General features: G+C 39.7%; 1 protein-coding gene across 7 annotated transcripts in view; it reads left to right on the top strand.

Moving 5' to 3' along the window:
• The window catches only part of Camta (Calmodulin-binding transcription activator), a 322,129-nt gene that overhangs the window by 253,881 nt on the left and 43,329 nt on the right, over positions 1 to 24,919 (top strand). For all 7 annotated transcript variants that reach the window (XM_019045124.2, XM_019045120.2, XM_019045122.2 and 4 more), the window contains 2 exons: positions 21,103 to 21,238; positions 23,295 to 23,366. In XM_019045124.2, coding sequence (XP_018900669.2) covers positions 21,103 to 21,238; positions 23,295 to 23,366 — 208 coding nt within the window. The remainder of the gene's footprint in view (positions 1 to 21,102; positions 21,239 to 23,294; positions 23,367 to 24,919) is intronic.

Below are 24,919 nucleotides of genomic sequence, written 5' to 3'. Positions count from 1 at the left end.
TTTTTCATTACGATGAAGAATTAATGGACTTTAAAATTGAAAAAGGTCTCCTTGCTATTGACATCATGTTCAAGCGAAGAGGTGAAAAGTTTAGCGATGACCATGGAGTCGAAGATTTTGGACGAGATAAGCAGGTAAGTCTATCAGGGCCGGATTTACCTATTTGCCGCCCATGGGCCGCCTGTATTTTGCTACCTTCTTCTCATTCGTTCTGAAACATCAATAAAAACCATCAAGAGAACGTGCCGGAGGAGGAGGGGTGCATAAGACGCGTTTACTCGTCACATTTTTGTATTGGACACATTTTTTGCGGAAGCCCTGTCAACACTAGCAAAGGTTCACGGAACTTTGCGCGAAAGTTAAGTTCCGTGAACCTATTTCTGTGTGGACTAGAGTCCCTTTATACCCAAGTTAAGACAACTCACTTTTGGTTGGGCCAGGGTTGGGCTGAAAGTGGCCTAAAAAAAAATCCAATTCTGATTGGTTCTCGCTCAGGGAGGCGAAACGAGTGCACCAAGATGGCGGTACCTCGAATGTCAACAAGAATAATGAAATATTACCTAATTGTGGTTTATCAAGAGTAAATTGTTATTGCCATCGGTCCAAAATGAAAAATAGATAAGAAATTATTCACAAACCAATCTCATTTTCTTTTTAATGATCAATTTGTTGATGTTGTTGTTTCTGTGTGACAGACAATCGCAGGATTCCTGATCCTTATCCTCAATATCGTTCGTTTGGGTGCACTCGTTTTCGGCCTCCATGGCCAGCCAAGGCCGGCTGCCAGTCAGCTGATAATCGAGTTGTCTTAACTCTGGGTATAAAGGGACTCTAGTGTGGACAAGGCCTTCCATTTATAAGAAATGGTCGAAAAATTTATGATAGAACAAACATAAATGTGGTTTAATAATTTTAACTTCCATCGCCGCGCCAAGCCTCGCTGACCGCACTTTGTATGGTGCAAGGCGTGAAGTATTCCTACAGTCTTGTAGGCGCTGTGTGTTTCACGCCGACCGCTGCTGAACGCACTTTGTTTGACGCAATACGTGAAGTATTCATGCAGTCTTGTAGGCGCTAATATGTGTTACATGCCGACCGCCGCGCCGAGGGCTTCTCCTTTTCATCTCAAGTCCTCGTCATCATTGCTCTCTGCACCGCGCCCTCCAGTCCACATTGCGTGTTTAGTTTCTGTCTCAACTCCACTAATTAAAGGTCCTGTCTCTAGTATCACCGAAAAACGACAAAATTAGAAATTACTGTACTCTCAGGAAATGAGAGGTTTTGTCGCCTTTTCTCGTTCTTAATTTTTTTTCTGAACCCGATTTTTTTTTAAATACCTACATTTAAAAAAATGTGCAAAATTTGCCGTCATGGGCCGTGGCCCATGTGGCCACCCCCTAAATCCGGCCGTGAAGTCTATCGAGGGTGAGCATGGAGTTCAATATCTTGGACGCGATGTTACATAATTAATCTGCCATCCTACCGAGGAGGGTAGTAGCTGCAGGAATTAGTTTTTGAGGAAATAGACCAAAAGGTGTTTCAACGGAAAACTGTATCAACAAATCCTACTGTAAAATCGGTGTTAAATCAAGGCGCATAGAACCTAGGAATCCCTGAGATCCTTTAGAGGATAAGAATTATTCGAGGAAATGTGGAAACTTTTAGGAAGTGGTGATAGAAACCTATAATTTCTGAGGTCCTCAGTAAGTTCTGTCCGTGCGTGTACACCTGTCCTAAGCAATTTTTGAACAGTGCGCTAAATTTACGTCCTGATACAAAAATTGGTTCTATTCGATACCGATGTTCGAAAAGTCAGAAATGAGGGGCTTGGAGGACAGGGCGCATGAGTGCAGTTTTTGCTATTTCGAGAAACACGTGTTTAAAGTTTCGAAATTTCATGGGTCCTTATGGCGGAAAGAAAGTTCAGACTGACTTTTTGCTGCTTAAAAATCGGAATTTGAGAGCGAATTTACACAGACTCTTCATTAAGACTAGTTTTACTTGATATCAATGATATCTCAATTTTTTTCAAAAACTGCACTTAATATGAGCCTTGTCCTCCAAGCCCCTCATATATGATTGAATTTTCGATAAATCGTTACTGCTAATTTTAGTATGATGTAGTATGGGGAAAATCATAATTGGATTCATTTTTTCTGACGTTATTGGCTCTTTAAAATCGACATCAGATAGAGTGGAGTCAAATTCTCTATGGAACCAACTTTATTTTTACTGTTACGACATCTCTATTAAAGTAATAAAAGTGTCGAACAGTCGCCTTCTTTCAAACAAGGCAGAATTAATTCATATAAACCTTTTTCATCGAACAGGAGAAAATATCCATTAATGGCCGTTTTTTTTCACCTCACGCACTGTCCATGCTTATCCGTGGGATCCCGTAACTATATTTTCAATTTTTAGAAGTATAGATCTCTTTTTGTAGATTGTAGCTGAGCAAATAATCAACCTGTCCTTTCTCTCCGCCTGTTATCCCACTCAAAGATTTGTGTTTAGGTCAGTTTAAGTTCGGTAGTTTAAGGAGTTCTTCATCCTGGCATCGTCGAAAGGACCCAGTCACCAACCCTGAGTCAAATTTAAACCGTGTTGTTTTATAAACAAGCTCTTGTAAAGAAGTAAAATATTTCGCCGTACCGCAATAAATTAGAAATTCTGAAGAAAGTTTGTTGCAGGTTTTGGAAGTATGAAAGTAAATTTGTATCTACCCTAAAATTTGTTAAAACCATAGAATTATTTTTTTTTTATTTTTTTTTTTTTTTTTTTTTACGTTTTGTTTTATTGTAGCGGCACATTACTGTAATCCTTGTCAAGGCTCCCCTTTGAAAGTGATACCGTGATAAATAGCATTGAGAGTCGGCGAAATTAGTGAATTAGCGACTTTTTGTGATGCCATGTCAAATATCTCTTTAAATCTCCATTGATCACCATGTACACCACACGAGGCTTCCCCGAGCTGGAGCTGAATATGCATACGGTACCTAACCAAGGACTCTATACACCCATCTTCCAAATTCTTTGTAAAGACGTAGTAGCCTAGGATGCTAAATGTCTATAAATAAAATAACTAACTAAGTAACTGACTGACTAACTGTTCATAGAAGTTTCTGGCTTGACTCTTCTCCGCATCGAGGCTTCATGTGGTTTACATTTTGGAAACATGGAACGCAAGAGTGCCTTCATTTTCATGGGATACTCTACGCTTTGCTCCAGAGTTAGTTTAGTTGCTTGGCTGATCTGAACCCAACTCTGGCTAGAGTCCCTTTATACCCAGAGTTACGACAACTCACTTTTGGTTGGGCCAGGATTGGGCTGAAAGTGGCCTAAAAAAAAATCCAATTCTGATTGGTTCTCGCTCATGGAGGCCGAAACTAGTGCACCAAGATGGCGGTACCTCGTATGTGAACAAGAATAATGAAAATATTACCTAATTGTGGTTTATCAAGAGTAAATTGTTATTGCCATCGGTCCAAAATGAAAATAGATTAAGAAATTATTCACAAACCAATCTCATTTTCTTTTTAATTGATCAATTTGTTGATGTTGTTGTTTCTGTGTGACAGACATCGCAGGATTCCTGATCCTTATCCCCCAATATCGTTCGTTTGAGTGCACTAGTTTCGGCCTCCATGGCCAGCCAAGGTCGGCTGCCAGTCAGCTGATAATCGAGTTGTCGTTACTCTGGGTATAAAGGGACTCTAACTCTGGCCACTGAACTAGAGATTTCACTTGAACAGACGAAAGGCAGGCTTGAGAAGGCCTTCAACATAGCCTGGAACACAAGAGTATACTTATGAAAATGGTCCCTTGCTTGGGATCAAAAGTTTTTGCCACCGCTTTAAGTAAAAAATATGGAACAATTTGTTTTTTATTCATTTATTTTTTTTTACTATTGTCTGATTACCCTCAAATTTGCAAAACTCGCATCATTGTCTCTTTGGTATTTGTTATTTTTTGTTCGGACAAATCATTACAAAATTTTGAAAATTATACTGTAAAATTTTACCGGAAGTGAGCAAAAATTGTCCTTTTCATGTGCCATGGTTTGTGGTGTTCATAAACCCTCCTCAATCACAATGTTAACCACAGGGCTGCCTCTAGTGCTCTACCACCCCCAGCGGGATAATTATTGAAATTGATAGGCAAAGCTATAGGCAAAGAAGGCAAGAGGAGGGATCTTATTGGTGGAAGCGGGTGGTTGCAATGGATGAAGGAGGTAGGTAATATACTTACTAACGGCAAAGTCTATAGCTTTGTCCATCAATGTTGATGATCAGCCCGTAGACGCCATGCGCCTGAAAATGGGGCTTTGGCGCCAAAAAAATTGGGGAAGCTAGTACATCCTGGCGCATGAAAAAGTTGACTCACCCGTTCCGTCGATTTTGTTTCCCTTCTTTTTTTTGAATTCGCAATTTCATGCGCCAAGAACCCATGATGCACATTGATGGTGAAACTACCGGCAACCCATGAGAGACCTTATGGTTAGTCCATCATTTTCTCCTCAGTCTCTAAGAACCACCCCCTCTGACCAATAGGAGTGCTCCTTTCCCCCTTTGTGTTCTTTGTCTATTTTTTTGTCCATCGATTTAAAATCAGCAGCCCGCAGTTACGAAACGACCGTGAATACAGCCACAAAACTGATCCAATACTGTCATTTTACTTTTCCAGGGTTCCCGGAATTAATTTCAATTTCCAAAAGTTCCGAGGAAAATTCCGGAAAAAAATTCCCAAACGTCCCCCGTTTTAGTTTCGAAGATCGTGGAATTTGATAAAGAAAAAAAAAAAATTATCATCAAATTTGATCTAAAAATCGGTCAAACTGACAGAAACCTAAAAAATTCCGAAAATAGCTGACAATCGCGGGATTTTCGAAGACTGATCGTTTGAAAATTTCCGAAATTCGGAATTAATTCCAGGAAATGGCAGCACTGAACTGATCGGATAGAAAAGTGTAAAAGTACGGTTTTCCGGAAACGAAACTAACATGGACAAGAAGCGGTTGAGAGTCGTTTTAGTTTCAAAGATCGTGGAATTTGATGTATAGGGGGAAAAAAAAAAAAAAAAAAAATCATCAAATTTGATCTAAAAATCGGTCAACTTGACAAAAACCTCAACATTTCCAAAAAAAATCCCGAAAATAGCTGACAATTGCGGGATTTTCGAAGACTGATCATTCGAAAATTTCTGAAATTCGGAATTAATTCCAGGAAATGGCAACGCTGAACCGATCCGATAGTGAGCCGTAAAAGTACGGTTTTGCGAAAACGAAACTAACACGGACAAGAAGCGGTAGAGAGTCAGGCAGGGCCAACTCCGAATCAAAAAGCGGGGATTCGCGCAAAACTTGTCAAACAGCCGGGGAGCGAAGGGGCGGAGGGGGAGGGTGGCAAAGCCCCGGCAGAGGCGGCAGATCCTGTCTCGTCTCTTTCAGAGGCGTTTACGCCTTTCCACTTCCAACAAGCGCCAGCGTTGCCGGTTCGGATCCGAAATCCTCGAGAGTCGGGCGCCACGAGGAGGAGCCACTTTTCGCGCGAGATCCGCCGACGGAGGCGCGGTTCCACCGTCGGCCTAAAGCTAGCCGCGCGCCGGACCCGGTGGCGTGGCGTCAATTGCGATGTATCGATTGTTCTGCCTTTTAAACCCATGGTGAAGAATCGATTATTAAGGTATACTCTGCTTATCGATTCTTTTCCATAGGTTTAAACGGCAGGACAATCGATGTATCGCAAAGCGCGCCACGCCACTGGCCGGACCCTGGTTGGTATTCCTGGTCGCTTCGGCTCGTGTAGAGCGGATCTGTCCGCTCTATCGGCTCCTCCTAATCCCTCGGGTCTCAGCGAAGAACATGACACTGGAAAAGTTAGTCCCTTTGTATTTCTCCATCCCCGCCAAACCAGAAAACTGGGACATCGCCGCCCGCTCCTCTGGCCCGGAATGTTAGTCTCGAGCTCTTCGTGGTAGAACGTCGTATCCTGTTGTGTTCAGGAAGAACGCCGTATGAACATTCGAAAGTTGCCAAATTTCTTTCGATAAAACGTTCATTTTTAAGGAACACTGGAAAAAAAAACACATTGGATCTAGAGTCCAGACTCTGAAAAACATCGACAAGAAAAAATACTCTTGATTCAATCGGAGTTTTGCTTAAATCAAGAACCAAGCCTCTTAATTTGAGCGGATTTCCTTTTGATTTAAGCAAAAACCTGATTGAATCAAGAGTATTTTTTCTTGTCAATGTTTTCAACAGTCTGGACTCTAGATCCAATGTGTTTTTTTTTTCCAGAGAAAGTAATAAACATATTTCCTTGAAATATTCAAGACCCTCAGGTGAAATTGCGAACAAAATTATCCGAAAAATTAGAGGGAAATTATTCGTAAGTTTACCAGGAATTTTGTGTTTTATTAAATGAAGTTTGGCAACACGGAGAAAAAAGAGACCGGGTTGAGCACGTTTTTAGAATGTTTTAACTGCGTTGGTGCTGAGGCACAGGAAGGAGGTTCCTAAGACTAGGAGCGACTGTCGTCCAGACGAGATAAAAAAAATTCTCACCTGTCTTCAGCACGGTTAGGCGAATGAGGTGAGGACAAGATGCGCCTGCCGAAAAAAATGCTGCAACTCTCGTTTCTCCTCGCTGGGGCGCATGTGCAGACGGCCAATTTTTACCTACCCACGCGCAACGACGGTTCCATTTTGTTCTAAGCGACTGGCAATATGTAGCATTGTAGGAAATGTCTGAGTTACAAGTAAATGACTGGAAAAAATTCATCGCGTGCAATTTGTATTTCGCGGGAGTGATATTGCCGGTTCCGGTTTGTTGAATGGTGCAGCGTGAATACCTCCGTCATCGGTGAGCGCAAGCTTGTATCTAGGTCAAGGTAAAGTAAACACATTGTTTGCATTTTGCAAAAGTGCAATCGTACCGTCAAAGTTTTGAAGTAAAAAGTGTAATGTGCGACTGCGAGATACATTCCAAATTTTAAAATCAGTGCCATTTCTGATAGTTCTTACTCTGTGGTCTGTGCGCTAGAATTTCGGCTCCGTATCGGTGAATTTACCTAAGCTGCATTCACCCATGTACTCATCACTAGAATATAACAGGTACTTAGCCTTTGAAATTTATTAGAGTCTCGTTCATGCATCATTTCTACTCAGCTGTTCTTCTATTTGAACCGTTTAATAGAGCAGGAACAATATGATTTAAAATACCCCGCTGTGATCCTAAATGTTGTGATGTGCATTCAGGATGTGAAGCGTTATCTCTTCGGAGGGTCAAAATCTATCCAGGGGCCATGAGTGAATATATTTTTGCTACGATAAGATTCATGCATTTAAACTGTAACATGAGAACAGTATTCTCTAAGATTAACACTTGTTATATCCCCCAATCGTGTCTGCTCAACATTTGCTTGGTGCGGCACACCGAACTGAAGGATTGCCCATTCCTTTTCAGGTTAAGCGATTAAATCACTTTTTGAATTTGTCTACACTCTGTTATCACTTAGTAAGATCTTTGTGTTATTCTTGAAGAATACTGCTCTACTTTTACAGTATAGGAGAGCAGGAACATGATAATTTAATTTGATCCTTGATGTTTTGGTATAAGCTGTTGCAATTTAAATCGGCAATTCCCCTCAAGATCAACATTTGTTTACAAGGGGCTATGAGTGAAAATAGTTTTGCAATGATAAGATTCATGTCTTATTATTGTGAATTAGAGCAGTATTCTCTAAGATACCACTCATTATAACTGCCCATCTTGTCTGCTTATCTGCCTGGCTCATGGCACACAAATTTCAAGGATTACCCATCATTTTTCATTTTAAGCGATAACATAATTTTGAGAATTTTTCTAAACTCGCTATCTCTTAATAGAGCTCTCAGACTTAGCTGTCTCTTAGTCTCTATAAAGTTTTTCTTGCCATTTCATAAAATCTAGACTTGAACTTAACAGTTTTCTATTGATAATTGCACACAAGTAAGACATGAAGGAAATTCGCCGCGGCTCAAAAGTTCATGGCTCTTAGATGTTCCGTTGAACAGCAAGAACCAAGTTAAGTACAAGGGTTCTCAAATTCTTGCATGAATGAAATGATCAGTTTCAAAGGCCTAAGCAACCATTAATTGGACCGAGTTTATCAGAAAGGAATCAACCCACATGTTTTAAAAAACTGAGTTAAGAATGTTTTCGAGTTCCACTAACCGTCTATTGTCTCCTGTCAAAAATTGAAAGTTGAAAAACAGAAATTAGTTTGTGAAAAGAGGGGTTGAAGTTCTTTTTCCACATTGAGCATTATGCAGGAATGCAACTTCAAACCTCTTTTTCTCAGTTTCAACATAATGTAGGTTGGTTCCTTTCTGATGAACTCGGTCCAATTAGGACATTAAATTAATACTCAAAGGTAAATTTGCTCCAAACAGATGTAGCAATGGTATTTAGTTTTGAACACTGCAGAACCCTTCGCTTCATGTAGCTTTTGATGTTTGAGAATTCAAAGCACCAGCATGTGTAACATATGATCAGTTTCTCATTTTGAATCTGAACTCAATGCTGGTCAATGAATTCTGACCGTCAAAGTTTTTTTTCCCTCTCCGTTATTCAGCATTAAGAGCATTTAGGGTGTTGAGCCTGATTCTTCAACAGTTTATATTTGAAGGTACGTGGGCTTATATTTTACTTATTTTAATGTGTGTTACAATTTTGTTTCATTTGTTTCTTTGCTTCCTTTCTTAACTTAATTACTTGTGAAGAGAGGTGGGGACCAAAGGATATTTCAAAAAGGATGAAACAAGGATGAAACCATAAAACCACCTCTTCCACTGGTTGCATCTTTCATTTTTGCAGTTTCATCATGCATGAAATTTTTTGGCTCGAACGCAACCTAATATTCATTTGACTTCATACATATGAGTAAGACTACCTAGGGAAAAAGTTGAAGCGCACTGCATTCCTTTACACTCTTGTCTTATTCATGGGTTAAATTGAATATCAGGTAGTGTGCGAGCAAGAAAATTTCATGCTACGCTGTTGGCAGACTCGTAGCATCTTAGATGAAGATAGCAAAATTTCTTGAATTAAGGAAGGAGAGTTCTTAAAATAAGCACGTTACTTGCTCAACCTGAGAAGATAGATAACTTGGTTCAAGCCTTCTGTGGTGCTTAAACCAAGTTGAAAAATCATTAGCCAAGCCATCCATGACTGCTTACATCAAGATTCAGCCGGGTAGCTAATTTTAAGCAGCATGCTTATTTCAAGCCATATGTTTCTTGGAGGCAAATTTAAGATTTTTTCCAGCTTGTTTCAAGCTGATTTTGATATGTTTCAGGCTACTTTTTTTCCAGTGGCATTTAAAGATTAACGTTAGATAGTACTCCTTTTCCAAGCGTGTCAGTAGCTGTTTGATGGCGAAAAAAAAGCCAGAAAATTGTTCTCATTTTATTCAGAAAACCCTGAGAGTATCAAGGCCTTTAATATCCTTAACACCATATCACAGTGCATCAAGAAAATTTAAAGTATATGTAAATTTAAAAGGCTCAAATAAACAATGATTAGTGAAATAATTATTACAACCAAATTCTGAAAAGAATGATCACAATGTAAGAAAGTTTATTCTAAAAAAAAAACGTTTATCATGATATTGTGCACATTTGCCTGTTTGCAAAACTAAACTTTTCTGTTTAGTGAAACAATTTATTAGTTGTACTATTCCACAAGAGTTGAAAATCTAAAGACCCCTCAAAAAAAAAAAAAAAAAAAAAAATTAAAAAATTCTCAGCTTCCACAATTTTTAGGGCACCTCCATAATTTGGGCGCGACCGCGCGGTCGAGAACAATTTGCACCTCTGCTCTTCATATCAATGTGGATGACGGAATCATTATGAAAATTTCTGTAGATATTTTAAGTATTGAAGTATAGACTACTAAGATGACAGCCTGACAAAAATCAACCAAAAAAAGAATGTAAGATGCAAATATTATAGTAAAACCTATAAAGCCTGGGGATCATTTATTTTTTAGGAATTTTAACCTCTAGTAAGATGAACTTTATCTAGAAATTCTCTTTCTCATTTGTATTTCCAAAAAAATATTTTCCATTCAACTTTTGTCAAACTTACCTCAAGAATGTAGAGAACTAACCTCAAAAATCGTTTTCGACTTGTTTAGTAGGTAACTCAAGTTATGTCTTTGGAGTTAGAACTAAGTGTACCATCTGATTTAAAAGTTATTTTGAAAGCTCCAAAAGTAATGAATAAAGTAGCAATTTTTAAAGTAAACTTTCCACCAACAATTTTCATACATTTCATTTTATAATTGAGAAAATTATATTAAACATTTATTTTTCTAATTCCAGCTAATCTCTAATGTAGCTTATGTACATCTGTCAAATCTTAAGTCTGTAGCTCAAATCATTTTTGAGATAAGTGTGACTAAAGGTGGGTCAAATTAACAAGTACTTACCTAGATTCGACTTTGTTACCTAGAAACTGCGTCTAAACCGGGTTAAATTTCGCCGGAGGGGAGGGGGGAGGGCTCCTGCATCCCCCTTCTCTGGGGAGCCTCCCCCGCGGGCCCAGGAACGCCTGGGCCCGCGGGGGAGGTCGAAAATCGAGTCAGTGCCAGCGTCAGTGCGGACTGTGCTGATAACAGTCCAAATGTGCCTGGCGACTTGCAACATTGTGCCTGGCGACATTCGGTACTATGCCCAGCGACATCCGTGCGGAACGTGCTGAGGACAGTCTCGCGGCAGTGCCCATGCACGGACTGGTAGGCATGTTTAAAATCGTCATCCGGGCGACTGTGCTGAGGCACAGCCGCTGTGCGTCAACCCGGTCTCATTTTTCTCCGTGAACGCCTGAAGGCTCATACGGCGTTCTTCCTCAGGACGGCAGTATCAGAATTCGAATTGAGACGTTGGGTGCAGAAAGGGCTTTTCTCGGTTGCAGGGTCTTAGAATCACCACTGATAATTTATATTTTAGAGAGGAAACTATAGATCGTATTCGATACATCAAACAGGTGAGATTGTATCGATATCGATTGGTTTTACATTTTAACACAGTCTCAAAAGTCAACTGAGTAGTCAAATATCGGTAATCGATGTCCTTTCCTCGGGTTTCCCTCTCTTTTCCTTTTCTTTTTTCGCTCATCTAGAATGAGAATTTCAAGCCAGGTAGCTCTAGAAAGACGATTAAAAGAAAATTTCCATCCAACCTAATCAATTTTGATAATTTAATGCGCACTGAATAATATGGAGAACTCGAGTAAAATAAGCAAGTGATCTTAAGCCACATTGAAATTATCACCCGCTGGTTGTGAGTCAACATTCTTTCGAAAATTCTCCCCCAGGTTAATCAAGGGGAGCAGTGGCGTAGCGTGCTTTGCGATAAATCGATTGATCTGCCATTTAAACCTCTGGAAACGGATCGAGAAACAGGGTGTTCGTGACGAACATCTTAATAATCGATTCCTTATCACAGCTTCAAATAAGGAGGTATAAATAATCGATTATTCATGCTTCGCCGCTGAAGGGGAGGGGGAAAGTAGAGTCCCTTTATACTGAGAGTCAAGACAATGTGAATCCATTTCTGATTGGTTCCCGTATTTTAGGCCTTCACAGTGTCACAAACGGGAATAAAGATTACAGTTTCACCGATTGCAAAGATTATAATCTGGAATGGACCAGAGAATTACAGGTTCGGCAAGGAACAAACGGCATGAGGGAAAGAACGAAGAAAGGAATTTGAGAATGGGCCGATCAAAGATTACGAAAAACGTTCAATTTCTGTAATCTTTATTCCCGTTTGTGACTCCATGAGGGGGTGTTGTCTTGACTCTCAGTATAAAGGGACTCTAGGGGAAAGCATCAATTCAGTCCATTAAATGAAAGTTAACTTGACCGTTAATTTTGCATCCTATTTGGCGTACAAATAGTAAAAGTGCTGGTGCAAACTTAATATATTTTCTTTGTCGTGAAAGCCCTGTGCGTCTCTATATGTAATTTTGCGAAGGTGCGAAATATAAAGGAAGGGGAATAGCACACTCGCGTTCGAGTACAAGAATAAAATCGACTGAAGTAGATTTGTCTCGAATATCCCTTGGGCCGCGAAGGTGTCCGAGCGTGACATTTGACACTTTCTCCTTTCATTCACTTTTTACTGGAGATTACTATTATTACTATTACTATCGCGTATTTTTTCGGGGAATTTCTGACGTGTTATTTCACTCGCACCCAGCACTACGATGTTATCGCAAAATGGTTGCCAAAGTAGCGGCTCTCAATCGAAACATTTCGTAAGGCGACTATTACTCTGACCTGCGTCTGTACTCCAGTCGGGCAAATAAATACCTAATCATGTTTGGAGGCCATAACGCAAGGAAAATGTCAATACCAACACGCAGAGTGGTCTTGAAGCAAAAAAAAAAAAAAAAAAAAAAAAAAAGCGGCAAAAATGTACCTAAAAACGGTTCCCAGGGGGTGAGTCTGTGGTACGTCTAGACTTAAAATCGCAAAAAATAAAAATCTTGGCTGATCCTAATTTTGAGATATCGCAATTTTAAATTTTTGTAGTGATTGCATGTTTTCTACTAATTTTGATCCCTTGTTTTATTTATTTGTCCATTGAATCGGTGTTGATAGGTTCACGTTTTTATTTTTCGTTCGTTTCATCTCGATCGAATATATACCTTCTCGTTACATGTAGACTACCTATCATACTCTTTTTTTTTTAACTGAACAAATCGCCTTCTGCTCCGTCTGCAGCAATTGTTGTTACGCATATGTTGCGCGCGCTGATTTCAGTTCATTACATACTTAACTCTGTGAAGGCGTTTTATGTGTGAAAGCAATTCGCCTTCAGCTGCGTCTGCAGCAATTGTTGTTACGAATATGCTGTGCGTGCTGGTTTTAGCTTAGTGCATACTTGACTTTCTGAAGGCGTTTTATGTGCGCAAAAAGCGCCATCTGTCGGAGAACGGACGGGGTAAGGATTCGTTCAATCTTAAAACGCCTTCACAGAGTCAAGTATGTAATGAACTGAAATCAGCACGCACAACATATGCGTAACAATAATTGCTGCCGACGTAACAGAAGGCGATTTGTTCAGTGAATAAAAAAGAGTGTGATAGGTTGTCTGCAGGTAACGAGAAGGTATATATTCGATGAAATGAATCGAACAAAAAATAAAAAACGTGAACCAATCAACACCGATTCAATGGACAAATAAATAAGAAAAGGGGATCAAAATTAGTGGAAAACTTGCATTTACTATGAAAATTTAAAATCGCCATTTCTCGAAATCATGATTAGCCAAGATTTTGAATTTTCTCGATTTTCAGTCCACACCCCTTGCAAACCATTTTTGGGTAAATTTTTGTCGCACCCTCCCCCCCCCCTTCAACACCACATTTTCCTTGCGATGATAAAGACCATCCTGTTTCCTCACGTTTTGCGGGCGGAAACGTGAGCCATGTTGAATATTGTGTAGCAACCTAGTGCGCAAGGATTGAATGGAACACCGTAACATCGGTTTTGAAGCGGGGAGTTCAAAAAAACGCATATTTATCACGAAGTGTGTGAAGTTAGGAGTGTAATCTGACTTTCTCAATGGGCGCATCGTGATTTTAGAGCTATTTACTGTAAGAGGTATGTCGTCTTCTTGCTCTATCTGAAGTTTGCATCAGGCTCATCGGGAAGGATTTTGAAATGTTAAGGTGATTCGTCAAGCTCAAGTGACGTGGTCGAACTGGCATGCGATATATCGCATCTTTTAGGTCAAAAATCTCGGCAGATTTTGAATTTTCAGCAAACAAAAGGACGATAGCCCCTGCGCATGAGCCTGAAGAATCATTCTAAACCCAAAAATCGGCAAAATTCAGAGAAATGAAAGCAGGATAGTGTTTGGAAAAAAACATCGCATTCTATTCAGCTATCGATTTCGGTATCGAATGCGAGGTTTTTTTCCAAACACTATCCTGCTTTCATTTCTCTGAATTTTGCCGATTTTTGGGTTTAGAATGATTCTTTAGGCTCATGCGCAGGGGCTATCGTCCTTTTATTTACTGAAATTTCAAAATCTGCCGAGATTTTTGACCTAAAAGATGCGATATATCGCATGCCAGTTCAACCATTTCTTTTGAACTTGACGAATCACCTTAAAATGACTCATTCTCCTTGTTTTGCAGTGCTTTGAAATTCGTCCATACCGAACATAATTTAATCGAATGAAGTCATAGGAGGTGTTACTCAGGCGATTCCATGCTCAGCCTCGCCGGGGAAGCCGCGATCGAATCGAACTTTACGACAGCGCGCATAAGAAATAGTCGTGCGACACGAAAGTACGCTTTCAATGAAGACCCTCAGAGGTTAGAACGAGATAATTCACGAAGTCCACGCAGAGGAAAAAACTTCAGTTCCAGGGACCAAACCTCGTTTCTTATGGCTTAATTTTTTCGGCGCAGGTAACTGAACTGGAGTTTCCAGGTACCTATGTGGAAGTAGTCCTTCAGGTCGTACAGAACCGAGTAACTTCGACGAGAGAATGGGCCTGTTGCAAACTTTTGCTAGAGCAGAATGAAGAGTTGTTTCCTATAGATAATGCCTCAAAAATCACGATGAGCGCATCGGCAAAGTCTGAAGTGCACTCATAAATTCACAATCTGCGTTAGAAATTTGCGTTATTTTGAGCTTCCCGCTTCAAAAACGATACTACTGCACAGGTGAACATTTTGTTAGAGGAGTCGCTCCATCGTCGGCAATATTCATCATGGCCGACGCTTGCGCAGTTCCTCGCGTAATTCGAGGAGAGTTCAAGGTCAATTAAGGCGGGCGAGGAAAATATGAACGTAAACACGCCGATTGTTAAATGGTTTAATCCTGTTCAGGTGTTATCTCGTCCCATCACACGTGTTTTGGCGGACTGGCGTCGGCCATGATGAGTATTGTCGCCAATGGAACGACTCCTCTAACAAAATGTTCACCTGTACCGTAGTATCGTTTTCGAAGCGGGAAGCTCAAAAAACCGCAAAAATCTTACGCAGATTGTGAAGTTATGAGTGCATTTCAGACTTTGCCGATGCGCTCATCGTGATTTTTGAGGCATTATCTGCAGGAAACAACTCTTAGTTTTGCTCTAGCAAAAGTTTGCAACAGGCCCATTGGGCAGATATGCGTTTTGCTTGGCACGACATCGCTGTGCAGACTTATGGTCCCTCGGGCCGGATGTAACCGCGTACATCCAACGGAAACCGTGTGTAGATACGCACTGTCACCACCCGACAGGAGGCCGAGAGTAAATCCTTTACTTTTTTTTTGCATAAGCGTTACTGCACGAGAGGAGGGGTGTGTTAGCCTCTCTGCTTTTCGGTGGGAGACGCGCGTTCCAATTTTGAATCACACGCGCGCGACTACAGATAAATCAATTTGCGCAATTTTTAACTCAAACCGCACAAGTGGATACCGCTCGAATAAGCGCTCGGAAATTATTGCATTTTTTTTTCTGGGGAGACAGCAGGCACAGTTCAAACGTGTTTATATCCGTACCCTCCCTCCCTCTGCCGCTCGGGAAACTAACGGTGCTTTTATAATATTTCTCTTTCAACGGCCCACCTTTCGACTGTTCGGGTCGGTGCGAGTTCGCTCCGGTGGCGTGGCGTGCTTTGCGATACATCGATTGGTCTGCCGTTCAAACCTACGGAAAAGGATCGATTAACAGGGTGTTCGCAACGAGCACCTTAATAATCGATTCTTTACCATAGCTTCAAACGGGGAAATATTAATATATATCGAAGCACGCCACGCCACTGGTTCGCTCCTAAAAACGGTGGGAAAAAAATTATCCGGTGTTGGTTCAGTGAGCATCGAGCCAATACCGTCGAGGGAGGGACTACCGCAGACTATTTAAAAAAATCAAAAATCAAAACGTTAGGGGCCTTCAATAATTGAAAATCGATAATGAATAGCTTCACACCAAATACACATTTATTTCATACTGATAGATGGATTTAGAAGTGAACTAAAATTAATTTGTTTAATTAAATATTAATTAATTAATTATTGTTGGATTTAGAAGTAAACTAAAATGAAGTTGTATAATTAAACATGAAATAATCTATGAACGAATCGTCCGTCATTCTTAAATAAATTGAGACAAGTCGTATTTACAATTACAATTACGTATACATAATACGTAAGTACAATTTAGCCAAAAGGAACCAGCGCGAGTACAGAGTTGTAAAAATGTTGCTTTTCCATGATTTTCTAAAAAAAAAAGTCTCACAGAAAAGCAAATAGTTTCTGCTTCCCACCGAAAAATCGTTAATTTTAAATAGAAATAAATGTGTAAATTTTTATACTTTACATACATTAAGTATTTTCAAAAAGAAAATAATAGTTGCACGATTTTGAAAACACTATAATCGCGCTGGTACCTTTTTTTTAAATGCGATCCATACGGGAAAATCAAAAATCGATCGAATTTTTAAAAATCAATAAATTGGAATATCACTGCTCTGCCACGCCGCAAGGTGGATCGAGTCAATAGGAGAGGTTGGACAAAATTTGGAAACTTCAAACGCTTATAACTCCGTTTCACAAAACTTTGAGGTTCTAAAAGTGGTTCCATTGGTTTTCTCGTAAAAGTTTCTTGCAGAAGCTTCCCTTGAAATTGAAAATATGACGAAATAAGCATCTTTGCAGTTCTAGTCAAAATGTTCACGTCCGAACTCTCTAATTGACTCGATCCGCTGTGCGCCGTACGGTGAAGGCAGGGTGGCAAAATTTTATGAAAAATTAAATCTTGAAATTTCACGTGAAATATTTCATGAAATTTCAGACGTTTATGAAAGATCTTGAAAAACTACAAGTTCCTTTTCATGTTTCGCAAAATGTAAAAATTGTGATTTTCTTCTATTTTTGAGTGTTTGAGCGCGGGTTGCATAATCTAGCCCCTGAAAAATATGAAATATTTCACAACCTCGTGAAATTTCATGAAATATTTCACTGAAATTTCCAATCTTTCATTTATTTCTTACGCTTCATGCCACCCTGCACTGAAAAAAAAATCTCGGTGTATTTACTAAGAAAAGGGTAAAATTACCAAGAATTCAGGGTTCTATTTGATCCCAGTTTTTTCTTGGTAAAATTACCATTTATGGAATTGGTAATTTTACCGAGAAATCTCGGTAATTTTACTAAACCTTGGTAAAAACGCCAATATTTTTTATCGACTGTGGTAGAATTACCGAAATAAAATGGCAAAGTTACCGGGAATTGATTACCAATAAAAGTGGTATTCTTACCTGAAAAAAACAGTAAAAATACCGGTTCTTAGGTAAGCTTACCAGTCTGTCTTGGTAAAATTACCAATAATTGGTAAAAAAAGTGAGATGGTAAAGATACCAACGGACCTTGGTAAAAACGCCGAGAATTTTTTTCGGTGTGGGTGAAGGACAGCGTATTTAATTTGAACTTTGACCGGAGATGGGTGGTTGTTTCTGAGGAGAGCGGGAGGGTGGTGGGTGGCAACAAAATTTCGCCGAGTACTTACCAGAGATATTAGGTTTGCCTCTCTAGGCCGCCGCTTCTGTCGCATAAAAACAAAGAACAATGACCAATTCCTCATGCTCGATGCGCGATGCCCCTCGACTTCGCTCCACCGACTCTTTTAATTTATCTTTATGGCATTCTTCTCTCGCCGCTCCTCTCCGCGTCCTTGTTTTATTATTTCCTCCGTTTTTTCACGTTTAATTTATTTCGATCACCCCATTTGTCTTGCCTTCCTTGCACCGGAGCAAGTTGTTATTTCTCCGTAAGTCCCTCTCCACTTTCCTCCTCGGCCCCACGTTTCCTCAACAGATTTTCGTGGATATCTAATGTGGGTGTAACGGAACGTGCGGCAATATCGTTAGAAACATTGCCCGCCGTTGTTTATGTTATGTTACTCTCCGGAATAATTGAAGGGCTCAGCACCTGAGCATTTTTTTGATTCCCCAGGAATATAGTCATGGAGTCACGAAAGTTTGATTCCGCACATCGCTGGAAAAAAACACATTGGATCTAGATTCCAGACTCTTGAAAACGTTGACAAGAAAAAATACTCTTGATTCTATCGGATTTTTGCTTGAATCAAAACGAAGTCCGCTTAAATTAAGAAGCTTGGTTCTTGATTTAAGCTAAATTCTGATTGAATCAAGAGTACTTTTTCTTGTCGATGTTTTTAAGAGTCTGGACTCTAGATCCAATGTGTTTTTTTTTCCAGTGATGGAGAAAATTTCGGTTACAAGTAGAGTACCCATTCAGGGTTATTGTTTTGTCTTTTTGGAGGAGCCTATGATTTTATGACGCAAAGTCTTACGACTTTTTCAAGGGTATGCCGCTCAACATTTTTGAACGGAATTTCCAAAAAACGAAGAAAAATCGAACCAAATTTGGTGCCATATCGATGACCAAGCCTCTTTACAAAAGTGAAAGATAACAAGAGATTTGCAAAGTCGCTATCTGGTTCACGTGGTTTGACGCTCTCGCCATTGATAAGCTCTAGTTTGAAGTAAATGCAGCTCTCCGAGCGACGATCTTCAATCAAAGTTTAATTAATTAATTAATCCTCATTCTAATCAAATGTGCAGCAGGTATCCCAACTTTACCGAATTTTCAAATTTATGTTCAAACTTCCGAATATCCGAAACTTCGTCCTACTTTAACCCGACCCTTGTTCTTAATCTATCTCGGTCAAACAGTTAGCGTGTCATTTTGTTGAGTGCAGCACCAAACAGATCAGAGATTCTGAAATCGTCTTTTTCCGGGAAGAATATCTCAGCTGCTGAAATATTGACTTTCCTGAACACAAAAATTTTAGAGCTGCAGCCGTTTTACAGACTGGATCTTGTTAGCTGCATGCTCTATTTGCCTTTTGGATTGGTGAGCTTTTACAAGCCGCGCCAGTTCACAGTGGATCGAGTCAATCACAGAGGTCGGACATGAAATTTCGGACTAAAACTGCAAATTTTTATGTTTATTTCGTCACATGTTAAGTTTTAAGAGGTGCCTCTAAAAGAAAATTTCACGGAGAATAGAGCCACTTTTAGATCCTCAAAGTTGTGTATAAACGGAGTTATAAGCATTTAAATTTTCCAAATGTTCGACCTCTCCCATTGACTCGATCCACCGTGCGGCAAGTAAAAACTAACGTGATTTTCAAGTTTCGACGTTTAAGTCCCCGATGCGAGCCCGATCGCCCTGTTTGATTCGACAAAAAATTGATACGCTACGGCTATAAAAGTGTCATTTGGACTAGGATTTTGGCAAATCGATGTAATCGGTTTCGCGTAAGAGGAATTGGTAGCTAGACACTTAACCCAATTTTTTTCACTCGATACCTAGTTTGGCCAACTAATTTAATCCAAGTCATACTTTGGTTGTGTTGCTCACGTCGCCCTTTAAGCCCCGCTATAAATAAGATAAACGGAACCGACACAACATGGAAATAGAGTAAGAGAAAGGACTCGCTTTGATGACGGCGCAGGGATACAACTATTCGTGCTTGATGGATGTCCGTGTTGCGTCTGCAAAATTGAAGGCGCTATGCGTGAATTCGCAATGCTCCGCTTAATGCCGTCAATGAGGTGTCGCTTGGATTCGAGAGAAAACGTAACAAAAGGTCCGATTACATCTCTCCTATCTTCGGCTGTTTTGCTAACGTAGCCCTTGAAGCACCACTACAAATAAGACAGATGGAACCAACACAACATCGGAACAGAGCAAGGGATAGGTCGCGCGTTGATGACGGCGCAGGGATACAACTATTCGTGCTTGATGGATGTCCGTGTTGCGTCTGCAAAATTGAAGGCGCTACGGCGCGAGACGTAAGCTCGCGATGCTCCGCTCTATGCTGCCCATGAAGTTTCGCTCTGATTCAGGAGAGAACTTATAAAAACCAGACCCAAAAACGTCTCTCCTATCTTCGGTTGTGTTGATATCACTGTGCAACAAAAAAAAATGACAAAAATGTCTCCCGGACGAGATAAGGTGATCATTATGTATTTTGAGGCGCTGAATCCGAATATGACCTCCGTTTTTTCCCATCACCCTCCAGTTTTCCGGAAAAGTCGATTTTACCCGGAAAAATGGCCATTTTCGGGCATTTTTGGTGTTTTTGCGACTATTACCCCCTGCAGAATGTAGGTAAAATGTTTCTCCGGTGCGAGAAATGGCTATTCCGCTGTATTTTGAGCCGCTGAGTCCGAAAATGACCTTCATTTTTCCCTGTCACCTCTCAGTTTTCCGGAAAAGTTTTCCGGTAAATCCGAACTGAGATGTAGGTCTACAAATACATCTTTTAAAAAAAAATATGACATCAAATTGAAAAAAATATTTAATTTTGGACTTTTTTCAATTTGATGTCATATTTTTTTTTAAAGATGTATTTGTAGGCCTACATCTCAGTTCGGATTTACTAGCCCCAGAACCCGCGGAATACGTGTTTTCAGCGATCCTTGGGTCAATTTGACCCGGCTTGGGCATCTGATGATTACATTCCATTATTTGGCAAAATCCCAGTACCTATAACTATATATACTTATAACTGGACTAAGTAAACTATTGGTTCATAGAGCATTACACACACACACAAAAAAAAAAATTGGACTAGCTTTATTAATGGAAAGTGAAAAATTTGGATCAAACAAAACTGGGTAAAATGTCTGGCCACCAGGAAATTTGAAGATGAGGAAATTATGGCAACCCTGCTTCATGACATACTAAGTTTATTGCTGAAGTCTTAAATTTTTTTATAAAATTTCATTGTTTCAGGCTTGGGCATCTGATGATTACATTCCATTATTTGGCAAAATCCCAGTACCTATAACTATATATACTTATAGCTGGACCAAGTAAACTATTGGTTCTTAGAGCATTGCACACAAAAAAAAAAAAAAAAACTATTGAACAAACTTTAAAAGGGGACAGTGAAAAATTTGGATCGAACAACATTGGGTAAAATGTCTGGCCACCGAGGAATTAAGTCAGGTTCTTTTAATTCGTATTCCATTCCTCCTCTCAGACTCCGAAGGTAACCTTCTTTGTTCTATCTCTGTTCCAGGCCCAAGAGTGGCTCAATGCTACTGTACAGCCGCAAAAAAGTGCGGTACAGGAGGGATGGCTACTGCTGGAAGAAACGCAAGGATGGGAAAACCACCCGAGAAGATCATATGAAGCTCAAAGTTCAGGGAACAGAGGTAATTAGAACTTCCTTGTTTTCTTAAAAAGATTTGGAGTGTACTTCCTTTTTTCCTCTTTGGGGCGGTGCGGGACGGGGAGGGAGGAATTAGCTCCCTTGCCTCATAAACCCTCTTTTAAAGATTTTTTTTAATAATATTGTTTACTATTTTTTTATTTCCTTACCATAACCCAATTTAATACTATCTCGAGGTTGCAGGATTTTTTGTAATAAATAAAAAACCTAAATTACAGAAGAAAATAAAGATGATTTTTGATCTTGGAAGAACGAAACATGAACCCAGCCACTGTCTTTATATGGTCACCTTCCGGCCAAAGTATCGCGAACTCCATGTGACGTTTCAAAATTTCCGTCGCCATTTTATTTTTCTACGGAGAAATTGTCAAACGAAGCTGTCCAAGAACTTCTCTGAATTTTATTTGTGCTGCCGATAAAATTCAGTGAAATGTTCGAACAGATTCAACCAACAATTTCGCTATAAAAAAATAAAATGGCGGCAGAAATTTTGAAACGCATGGCGCTGGTGATACGAGTACTTTGGCCGGAAGGTGACGATATTGGATTTGAGAGATAATTGAAAGATTTTACGTACTTAACTCTTGTACGAAAACTATCCGATTGTCGATCGATCAATTGATAATTTCTGGAATTTAAGGCAATATTCAGAAATCTCCTGAGGGCAAATCGTGCTGCTGCTCAACAAGTATTGAACTCAGAGCGGGGAGCACATCGAATTGACCCAGCACAGAACAACTCAAGTGCATCCCACAAATCGTTCCGCTTTTCGATTCACCATTTCTACTAAAGCCGTTCTAGAAATATTTACCGAGTACATGATCAAAGTTTTTTTGTCAATATCTGATGCCTTGTACCATGATTTCATTCTGAGAGATTTTTTAAGAACGTCCAAAAATGGAGCTACTATTAATTGATCGATCAAACATCAAAACACAAAGATAAACAATCATGAAAATAGAAAAATGAAGCACCTCACGTTCGAGTCAAGACTGGACACTGGACAGCCAACAGCTCAAATTCTGAAAAATTGATTTTTTTTCTTTTTTACTGTCCATTGCATTTATATATTCTTAAAATTTCGAAGAAGAAAATTCCAAATTATTTTTCATCTTATTTACACCCATTATGCAAATGACATTCGACTATAAGCCAGGTGCAGGATAAAAGTCGGCGGCCTCTGTAAAACTACCAGTAAATCGTATATCAATGGTGAAAGTGCAGAAGTGCGTGTCTCGGAAAACACGATTTTCCAGGAGAGGAAAAAAAAACAGTCTGCATTCCTCTTTATTGTTAGTAGAAGGGTAATAATTCTTGAGGATAGCAATAATAAGATGCTTTTTCAGACTCCATCAGCATTTTGAATAATTTCTCGAACTGTTAGAAACTACGTCAGAAATGCCGAGATTCGCGTTTTCGGCACTAAGAATTGACACTTCATCACGAGATACGCATTTTTGCAGTTGGTGTTTTAAACCTGTTGTTTGCGGATTTGGATCATTTAAAGACTGAAAATAGATTTTCACGCTTACAATTCCTTATCAGATAAGCATCTAGCAACTTTTCAAAACTAGCGGATCCCGAAAATATATAAACACTGAACAGCTGATCAGCTCACGCATGCTGTAGGCGGGAAACACTGAGGAGAGCACGTTGTGCGTAAGGCACGCCGGGTCAAATGAAGGGGCCAGAAAAAGATACGCATTTCTGCACTTAAGCCCGAGATACGCGAAAAAAGTTCTACGGTTTTAGGGCACCTCCCGATTTTTTTCGATTATTGTCTTTTGCTGGCTGATAGACGACATCATCAACTACACGTTTATGCAACGAATGTCACTCAAAACTGTCAAAAATTGAGATACGCACTTCTGTACTTTCACCATCGATGTATCTTGTTTACTTCAAAAGTGTGTCCTCTTTTTTCTCGAGAATTATGAATCCATTTGTTGAACTTTAACTTCAACACTCTTCCAATACTATTTTTTTCTTTTTTTTTTGGTCCCCGATCGTCATAATATTTTGTCTATTCTCTATTTTAGTGCATATATGGATGCTACGTTCACTCAGCCATCCTCCCCACGTTTCATCGAAGGTGCTACTGGCTGCTTCAGGTATGTATTATCTCTTCATATTTCAAATGTGAGTTTTTTGTTTTCTAATGTCTTGGATGCATACTGTAACTTCTGACCTTTTTCATTTTCAAAAAACAATGTAATTTCTCCTCGCCAAGTAATGATCCATATGTCTATAGTGAACTTGCAACATTGTCTCCCTGGTAAAAATTGACGACAGGAGCTGCGTTTCAAAATACCATAGGTAGGAGTTCTTAAGGCCGACTAACGAAGGCTATTGAAAATCATATAGCTGGCCGTAGAAAGCGGAGCAAATCATATAGCCGGGCTGTACGAAGCTATAAAAAAGTATACAGTCGGGCTATAGTTCCCATCGCCGGGCTTTACACTTTATCGCCATTGGCTAAAAAAAGGCTATAAGAAATTGTTTAGAAATTCGTACGCTTTGGAAATCATTAAGTTTGATACGGAACTACCTTAATATTTACAAAACACACGTTATATTTTCCTTTAAAACATATTTTTTTCCATCAATTAAAATGAGAATAATCCATACAGAGTGTGCAAACATTTCAAAATCATGAGTTAAAAATCGCTGACTCCGCGAGATTAAATATTAGAGCCTAACACAAAGCGAAGCGGCGACGCACTGGCGCCTACAAACCTAACAGGGATACTTCACGCATTGCGCAATGCGTGAAGTATCCCTGTTAGGTTTGTAGGCGCCAATGCGAGTTTCGCGGTCTCTGCCCGCCCGCCGCGCAGCAGCGTGCCACGGCGTCTGAAGCAACTATTTCACACCAGATGTATTGCACAGTATCTTAAGAAATTGAAGGCGCTCCAACATATTAAGAATGACAGGCATCCTTCAAAAGTACGAAGCTTTCCTCGCAAAGTACATCAAGATACTACGGCACAAAAAAAAAGCGGTACTCCAAAACTAACTAAGTCCTAGTATCCGTATTTAGTAACGTTTAGCATAAACTTTATCGTCTGGCTGTTGCTTAATCGCCATCGGCTATAAAAGGCTATAAGAAATTGTACAGCCGGCCACAGAAGCTATTGGAAATCATACAGACGGCTTTAGGTCTATAGTATTTTGGAACACACATTCTACTACCAATTTTTACCAGGGCTAATAAATATCTCAAAATATGTCCAACTTTTAAATTTTGACTTGCTTTCCAACCACGGAGATTAAATGTGATTCCTTTCTATGATATTCCGCCTTTAAATGTGATTCAAAAAGCTGAGAAAACTTCAGAGAAATCGGAACTAAGTTTTAACTGAACCATATTGACCCTTTTTCGAAGATTCTTCCGATGTTTTACGTTTATGGCGGATGGAAAAGGAGGCGAAGATTTTGAAGTACCGCAAACGGAATACGAGGAGCTTGGAGGACAAGGCGCATTAGTGCAGTTTTTGCTATTTCAAGAAATGCGTGTTTAAAGTTTCAAAATTACATTGAGCCCCGTGGCCGAAAGGAAGTTTAAACTACCTGTTTAATGATTTAAAGTTGGATTTTAGTTGTAAATTTTTTTTACAAAATATGATTTAAAACCAGCTTAAGTCGAGTTCATGAATATCTCAAT

Source organism: Bemisia tabaci, chromosome 2 (assembly GCF_918797505.1).
Source record: "Bemisia tabaci chromosome 2, PGI_BMITA_v3".
Classification (NCBI taxonomy): Eukaryota; Metazoa; Arthropoda; class Insecta; order Hemiptera; family Aleyrodidae; genus Bemisia; species Bemisia tabaci.
This window is presented reverse-complemented; position numbering and strand designations above follow the sequence as displayed.